The following is a 9,517-nucleotide window of genomic DNA, read 5'->3' as shown; positions in this document are numbered from 1 at the left end:
TTTTTGCAGGAGGCATCCTTCGGCTTGAACGACTGATGACCCGTTGTGGACTTCCTCTCGCCCTCCGATGTTCCCTGCGTGATGGTGCGCATCCTTTCCAAAAAGGCGTCCACAGTGTCGGCAGTCAGCGACAGCGCCGTGGCCCTCAGGAAAATCTGCTAGATGCCGCTCACCAACAGCTGGATACGGTTCGCCTCCGGAAGTTCCACCCGATGCATTAGAGAAAGCTTCTCTATAGCGTAGTCGTCAAAAGTCTCCTTGCTCGATAACCATTTTCTGGCTTCTATCTTCTGCATGTCTCTGAAGAAGGGTATTTTCCGATCAAAAATCTTAATCAATTCTGATTTCAGACCTACCCAAGATTCGACGGCCACGACTCCTTGGACGTCGAACTATCTGCGCGCGGACTTCGTCAATTTGCTTGACGCGGCCAGCAACGTCGCACCGTCCGTCGCTCCGTGGACTTGTGCCACCTTGTCCACTCTCCTGATCCAGGAGTGGACATTATCCTCATCTGAACCGGCGAATTCGGGGATCTGATGTGCCAGCGCTTGCACCGCGGGTCCCGACGACCATGTCTCAGGCGACCGTCGACTCACCTCATCCGTCGGCGTTGTGCGCGTCGACGCCTGGTTGGACGTCGTCCTCGATAGTCCCGGTTGGCTCTGACCAGGGCCCTCCGCCCGCTGCTCCACCAGTAACTGCAGTATCTGCCCTAACTGCTGCTGCTGCATCGCCAGGAGTGTCTGCTGTTGCTGCTGCATTGATTGCCGCATGACCTCTGTTGTCCCTGCTGTAGGGCCGCCTTCGTCGTCTTCGCGGTGGTTCCCGTCGCTGTGGACCTCGAGGCAGTCAGCTGCAGTATCTCCTCTACTGGATCATGCTTTTCGAGATGGTTTATGATGGCATCAACTAATGCAGCCCAGTTGCCGCTGACCGGTATTCCGTACTTGGCTGCTTCTGATCTTAACTGCTCCGGTGTGAGCTTCTCCAAACTGGCCCGATCCATTCCTTCCTTCGCACGTGTTCGCACCATACACACTCGAATGTACTAGAATGTTCGATGTACTCACCGGTTTTCAATAAACTTGATTTTACTCCAATTATTTTAACTCGATTTACTACAAATTCTCCTTTCCCAAATCGAAGCAATCCTGCGGTGAATCCCACTTCTGAGTTGTAAAAGTCTTAATAAATTTGACTCGTTATTTAACGGATTTCTTTTCATTCAAATCCTCGTTCCGAAGCTTCTCGAAGGTCCTCGTTTTTCTATGTGCCACGTGGCCGGTGATAAAATGGCTGATTCCCCAAAAAGGCCTGGATACCACAGGTGCCCGAATAATCTAAGATGATTCTCACAGGGATTGGAGTAATTATAGGAGAGACTCAACTGACTCTATCTTTTAGTATAATAATAATAGATTTAATAAAGAACAGACACTTCTACAATCAATTACTTCCAAAGAACTCTCATGCGCACGTTAACAATTTCACGTCTATTCGCTTGCACTGCCGGAAGGAGAGTCGCTCTCTCCTGATCTCTCGCGCCTACCGGCACGCGGTCGCGCTCGCCTGCGCGCGCATATCTATTCAACACCCTATGTGCTGCGGTGGCAGCACCACACGGGTGACGAAAACGACGCGAACGCCGGATATCGCAAAAATCAGCTGCGCGCCACTTTCAATATATATTCCATATATAAATACATATTTACTTATTTATATATATATATATATATATATATATATATATATATATATACACGTGTATGTGTTTGTGCATGCGTTTGTGCATACATGTGTGTACGTGTGTGTATACATATTTAAATTTAATGTCAATAGGATTTCCACATCATCCTTGAGGTATTATTATCAATGCATTTTTTTTTAAGTGGTTTTCTCAGTAGATCTATTCCACTTACAATAAGACTACAACTCTATATACATTTTTTTGCTTTAAGCAACAAAATGTCAACCTCAATTTTTGATGTGTTTATTTGCATGAGTGAAGATAAAGATGTATCGTTTAAACATGAGCGTGTATCTAATTTTATGTTTCATTTTAGAAAATGAGGTTTTACACAAATATGTATGATCAAACATTGGAAAGATTTTTAAACCGAAATTTCTTAATTAAGGATATTTGACTTTATTAAAAATTTTAAATTTTAAAGAATTCGACACCTGTTTCTGGTCGTGATTTCAGTGAAATGTCTTTTTGTAGTCACACAATTCCAATTGAAAGTCAACAGACTGTTCAATTATTGTAATAATCCTAAGATTTTCGTACAAAATGACATCTCTCCTTAACATTTTGGAATCACGAAATCGTTTGTCAAATTGTGTAATTAATTCATTAATAATATGCTCGTGTTTTCTGAAGTCGCATTTTGTTCCATGTTCTTCAACAAGTATATTACAGGAAGGAAAAAAGCACAAACTATTTTTTTCCAAATGGTTTAAAAATATTTTTAATCTTGCACGAAACGAATCGATGTGACTTATTAGTTCGGATATAGTCTGATTACTCCGTTGAAGTTTCGAGTTCAAAGTATTTAAATTAGGGATGGGCGATGTTAAAAAAAACCACCAGCTTTCATTTAATCGGTTTCTAAAAATAACGATTTTTTTAAATCGATTATATTTGAAAAACATCGATAATAATCGATTTTTTCTTGTTTTTTTTGTTTATTCTTACTTTTTTAATACATTCATAGTCTGTTCTTATTTTCTTATTTCAAAACTCTTAAAATGCTAATACGGTTCTGTGATTGGTCTAGTTTACACTGAGCACTTGATACGCGTACCAAGTACTATACTTACCAATCATAACAATTCTTGGAAAGAATGGAATGATTATGATTGGCCAGTAGTACTTGGTACGCGTATTAAAGTACATTGCATCTGTAATATCGACCGAAATTCTAATCAAAGACAAAAATGATATTTGATTATAAAAATTCTGCAATTTAGGTCGTGAAAAAGATATAGCGTTCAACAGGATAACATAAAAGACTAATATTAAACTGTTAGGAATAGGAAAGCTTAAAAGTCTAGTAAAAAAGAATAATAGTTGAAATCGAATTCAACTTAAACTTTGAATTTTTTCTAAAGATATAAAAAAATCAGAAAACAAAGTTTATATAAAAATATACATAAAACATATTATAAATTAAATATATCATATCAAATTGAATAATTTTAAAAAAAGAAACATTTTATATTGAGTAGGAAAGATATGTACATGTATATAAAGTAGGGAAAAAAGATATATAATTTCATAAAAAAGATATTGGTTATAAATGTATGTAAGATGTATTTACAATACAAAAATACAATATACTATATATACAGGGTTTGTCCGGAAAGTAATGCGTCGCATTTTTTTGTGACGCGACTATACATCGCAGAGCGATGGGACCGGTTGGGGAGGAAGGGGGGTACCCTTAGCTTTCCAACGGTAGGTCGCTCAATTGTTTCCATGCGCTTGGAGGGTTAGGACGGCTTATTCTGTGAACCTCTGCTTAGTGGTCGCGTCGAACTTGTGATGGAGAGAACGATAGAGCAACGCTATGCGATAAAGTTTGTTATTACGGCCTACCTGACCCGGATCGGTGTGGCAACGGTGCCGCAGCCGCCCTACAGTCCCGACTTACTTGGCCCCGGCGGACTTTTTTTTATTTCCTCGGCTGAAAAGGGAGCTCAAAGGACAACAGCTCGAGTCGGTTGACAACGTACAAGCTACTTCGACGGCCTCCCTGAACAGCATCCCAGTCAAGGAGTTCCAGAAATCTTATGACGCATGGAAATCGGTCATGAAAAGGGTCATACTTCGAACAATTTTAATTTGTTTTACCTATGCGATCAATAAATTCTTTTTTAAAAAAATGCGACGCATTACTTTCCGGACAAACCCTGTAAGTATAAGATATACTATATATAAGTATAAAATATATAATATATAAGTAAAAAAACCTCATACATATTGTATATATATAGTATTCATTTTACCTTTACCGTACATAGATGGAAATCATTATATAATAATACTAAATAAACATTGTTAGTTACATAAATGAAAATAGCTAAGCATTAACGACGTAGTTACGTAATGTATAAAATAAGAAAATAATGACGTCATTTATAAAAATCAAATCTTGAAGAAAATATGAATAATTAAACCTATTCATTATTAATGCTATTAATAAAAAATTTCTTATGAAATATAACTTAGAAATTCTAAAAAAAAAAATATCAGTCATTTTACATAAACTTCTCTGCATATAAGGAACGAATCATCACAGAAATATCACATTATTTCATATGTGCAATATAAAACTTAAAACAATATATAAAAATTTATATATATATACATATATAAATTTATATAAGTATATGTATATAAAAAAATTTTATCTAATTATATATAGACATAGTTCATATTTAATTTTGCAATTATATGTATAATTTTATATATTTCTATATAATTTTATAATGTTATATATAAAAATTGTTTCTAGGAAAAATAAGATATTTTATGGTGACCTTGACTTTGACGTAGGGGTCAAATTTAGAGGTCATTTCAAGATCAACTTTTATTAAACAAAACTCTCTATTTTTATTAGATATTCTTGTAGCTTATCTCGAGAATTCAAAACACTAATAAAATATTTTTTGTACTTATTGAGTTATAAAGGTTTGAAGTGAACAATTCTTTTACAAAATTGACAATATCTTGTAAAACATTCAATTTTCGTTATACATTTATATACTTTTTATGCACGGAATAATGAGACCAATCAATAGGTGCAAAGAAAACACAGTTGCAAAAGACGTATGTAATTTTCAAGAAGCAACTGCCCAGCAAACAACATTATAATTGCTATATAATACGTAATTAACGTGCATGTAACATGTAACATACATGTTAGTTGTAATTTCCCACTTATGGATTTTATTATTTATTGTAATCATATCCTAGATAGGATAGTGACTTAGCGAAAGATTATCTTTCGGCATCCTACAATATCTATGCTATCTGGGATGTAATAACAATATATAAATAGCATATGTCATATTACAAATGTTACATCTATGAGTGAGAAATTACCGTATATGTTACATGTAACATGCACGTTATATAGTATTATATTTATATACATGTAACATAGCAGTTATATTTGTGTTTGCTGGGTGCATTTTCTTTACACCAAATTGGTTTCATTATTCTGTGCATAAAAAGAAAAAGTATGATAACGTAAAACTGAATATTTTACAAAGATATAATTTTATGTCAAACAATTGCTTCGAATCTTTATAATTCAAAAAGTACTTCAAGAAAAAATGTTTTATTATAATACTTTGGAAAGCTGTCGAGATAAGCTACAAGAATATCTAATAAAAAATAAAGGATTCCAATTTAAAAAATTAAGTTGACCTATAAATGATCTCAAAATTTGACACCTAGGTAAAAGTCAACACTTTTAGTATTTTTTTCATAAGACCACTATTTTCGGAGATAATTGGCCATTGCCAGACTTTTGAATGACCATGTACATATTATATATATGTTTATGTATGAATATATGCATCTATATACATGTATATATATATGTATTATTTCTTACATATATAAATGCATGCATAGATGCAATACATATATACAAATACATATACACATACATGTATACACATACGTGTATGGTAAGCATACGTGTATGGTACGTATATTGATATTACCTGTAATTTTCTATAAATTACAATGTATGCAGTACGCACAATTCGCTTTTCTCCTCTTATCAATAATTGAGAAAATAGCAAATATATTCAAACAACCAGCTGTATATTTTTATATAATATAACAGAATATTATATAATATACAAAACATTTTTATGCATATATAGAATGAAATGGGCCCCTCCATCGCCCATTCCCGTGAAAACGCAACCATAATATATGTATTTTTTTTGTCTCCGATTTTTGCAAATGAGACATTTGTATAAGACATTTTTTTGCAACAATATTTATTAGAATTACACATTTCTAGTATAATGATAAATTTTTATTAGTTAGGAAAAGGCGACAGTTTATTTTCTGCTATAATTTTTAAGAAATGTTGTCTCATACGTTTAACATCAATAGAATATGTCTCTACAAGGATTTCCTCCTAAAGCTATAGTTGTAGCAAATGCGGCAGCAAAGATTTCACAACATATACCATCAGGTTGTGTTTGAACGTTTTCACATATTATATTATTTTTATTTATTTGTGGATAACGGCGATGAATGTAATTTTTTTCTTTAACCTTCAATGTTTTGTATGTACAGCCAGATAGACTGTCGTACACTCGAAGCTTGGTGCCGTCAAAAGAAATACATTGCCAGTGATTACTGCAATATCCTCCAATAATTTGTAAGCTTTTGTCGTTACAACTTGCTTCAATTATATGAGGATATTCCAAATATTGCACACTTTTTGTCTCAAAACAAGAATTCTCTCTTATGACGCGCAAAAATCGGTCCAATGATTCGTCATTTATTTGACTATCTAAAGGTAATACATTTTCCTTTACTGAATCAAAAGGAGCAACCCAATTATCAAAAAATTCTTTTTGCTTTGCAACTAACAGACGAATAAATCGTCTCTGATATATATCTTTTTTTAATAACCAGAACGCACATGCAATTCGTTCTAGGAGAAGATATTTTAAAAGCAACTAACAGACGAATAAATCGTCTCTGCGCAACTAATTTTCTGCTCTGTATTATTCCCAAATGTCATTTCGCACATACACATGTGAATGAAATATTCTACAACCAAGATCTTTTTTATTAGATTTCTAAACTTATTTCTGCAAGCTCACTAATATTCTTTTATGCAATCTTTTGTAGGAACCTGTCTTATTTTGTACGTATAAATTGTGAAACTTTTATACAAGCAAATATTGTTATGACGTGACGCGAGAAGCCAGAAAAAAAACTCGTATTTAAAAATTTTTTGTCTTTTTATCACAAATTCAGACAGCTTCCTACTTTATTATTGTATTAACTTTAATCGTGGAAAAGCATTTGTTATTCTATTAACGCAATAAAAACTTCTTGGTTGCCGCAAAATATAATCGGTTCGGCCGGTAAAAGTAGACCTCCGGCATTCCCTTAATAACGATTTAAGTTTATAATTCAACCGGCACGTTAAAAGTATATAAAATAATTACCTCTTATCTCCATTCTTCGTTGATTCGCCAGCAGATAGGCGGCATATCCGCCAACATCTTTTTCTTCGTGCCGCAAATCTTTGCGAAACGATATAACTTCGGCGGCAATGTTCAATAATTTATTATCACCCCCAAAATGCCCCAATCTGTACAGAACTTCGAGTAAGGAGTGTGAGATTGAATACGCGAATTTCTTGAAAATATAATAATTATTTTCCCGATTTTCTGTCAGGCGGGGCAGATACGTCTTCGGCTTTATTTCCCACGATAAATTTACTGCCAAATTTATGCACGTCGATATCAGCATTTTCTGAGCCGACATTTTTACTTGCACTTAATTCACAATACGTGACAATAACACAAACGCGTACGTTCGAGAAACTGACAAGTATCTCGGACAATGTCGAACTTAAAATGCACATTTTCTTTTGTACTGTGGGGAAATTTATACTTCACTCCCCGTTGAAAAATTCGACATTTTTCCCCGTTTAAATTTTGAAAAAGTGGGAGAATCAAAAAAAAATTTCAATTTTCTCGCTAGCGATTTCTCCGTTTTTCACGAAAGAGGGGGCGAGTATTCTTAATCTAGTTTACTTACCTATCGGATGATACTTTTCTTAAATTCTGGGTGTTTCTTTAAAAACTAAAATATTTCTCAATTTGTCACCTACCTTCGGAATGTGCTTTTTTCTTCACAAATATGCGTGACAGAAAAATTTTTAGTTATTTCATTGGCGAACGTCGATTTCCTTTTTGGCAAATATTTCAGATGGTGTTATTAAGTTTTACAACTAGTTTCTTAGTGTAGTTCGGAAAATCGTAAAATATAATTTTTTTTATTTTACGAGATACAATAAACTTCAAAAAATCAGGATTGATTTTTTATCCCGTCATATTTGGTGCATGTATTAAATCTCAGACCTTTTTTTGATGAAATTTATTGATACTACAATCTTTATCTTAGTCAGGCGTTCTCGAACTCGTAAATCCCTTGCTATATTTTAAAAAGATAAAAATATTTTCAAATTCAAATCTTCCGAGCGTTTTCTTTTTGTTTAATACATGTTTGTTTAAACATAAGAATTCGATTTGACATGAAAAATTGATTTTTTGTTTATTCACTTACATACACAGATTTTTCTTTCGTCCTCTTCTCGCGTTACATGATCTCGTTTCTAGAAATTTCTAAATATTTTTAGAAATTTTTTATTTAATGCGTACAGGTCTGAACATGAAAAATCATAATTTTTCACGTAAAATACGTCTTCCCCACTTTTATTTTTTAAATTTTTGCGAAAGTGGGAGAACGTTAATATAAGCGAGTCGACAAGTCGTTCTTCCGCATTCATTCGAGTTCGAGTTTACAGAAATACAAGTTCAAGGTAAGAAGCAAGAATTTCTCGCAGTTTTGCCATTTTACCGAGTTGTCCTGACTATTCGTGAAATTTTACAAGTGAAAACAATGGTTACGCGCTAGGAAGTACCCGGCTTTGCGAAATCCGATCGCAATCGCGATATTCGCAAGATAGCTAACAACGACGGCATCGACATCGATAACGTCAGAAGTCACAAACAACGTTACTTATTGTTATCGACCACGTACGGACTTCATTCTTCTCACACTAAGAAGATACATGTTGGATTACAGTCGAAGAACGATGGCGGCTTCATGCTGATTGTTAAATTAACGGGCAATTACGCCGAAGGAATTTGTTTTGACGTCAACACATGGCGTCAGTTTCAAATCAATATGGAACATATGAATCTATACTTGAATGAGAACCTAAAGATTAAACCAGATCCTATTATTATCGAGAATATTTCGATCATCTTCACTACTACTTACGGAGCGAAAGCTGTACTGGTGGCATACAAGGAAAACAAGGATCATGCAACAGAAGATAAAGCGAAAAAAGAAGAAGAATCTCAACCGCCGTTGAAGAAACGAAAGACTTACGCAGCTGCAATAGTGATGCAGAAAACTACTTTTCTCGGCTTGGAACATATTAAAAAATGCGTAGATGCACATTTGACGCAGCTAGTTTCCAAAGTTGATACTGTTGATGCAACTGCGAGATATTTAATTAACGAAATAGAATTAAAACTTCCCTCGTCTTACATTGATTGTGAAATTATAAAACTTACTATCAAAGGCAATTATCAGAAAATTGAACGTAATGTACAAACGCAAATAAATAACTTAACATTTTTAGATGTTTACTTTAACATTGTATTTGTAGAATTACTTACGCTTGGATTTAATGAAATTCTCCGTATTATTTTGCTAAAATGCAAATCTTAA

General features: G+C 34.1%; 1 protein-coding gene across 1 annotated transcript; it reads left to right on the top strand.

Annotated features, from left to right (window-relative positions):
* The first annotated feature begins 902 nt into the window (after nt 1–902).
* Nucleotides 903–9,517, top strand: LOC146722944 (uncharacterized). Its single transcript, XM_085483506.1, has 2 exons — nt 903–980; nt 8,693–9,517. Exons 1-2 carry the CDS (start codon nt 903–905, stop codon nt 9,515–9,517), a joined length of 903 nt encoding a protein of 300 aa, XP_085339632.1.

Source organism: Nylanderia fulva, unplaced genomic scaffold, assembly GCF_048542155.1.
Source record: "Nylanderia fulva isolate GAGA-0341 unplaced genomic scaffold, ASM4854215v1 Scaffold251, whole genome shotgun sequence".
NCBI classification, from domain to species: domain Eukaryota; kingdom Metazoa; phylum Arthropoda; class Insecta; order Hymenoptera; family Formicidae; genus Nylanderia; species Nylanderia fulva.
Note: the sequence above shows the minus strand (reverse complement) of the source record. Positions and strands in the feature narration are given on the sequence as shown.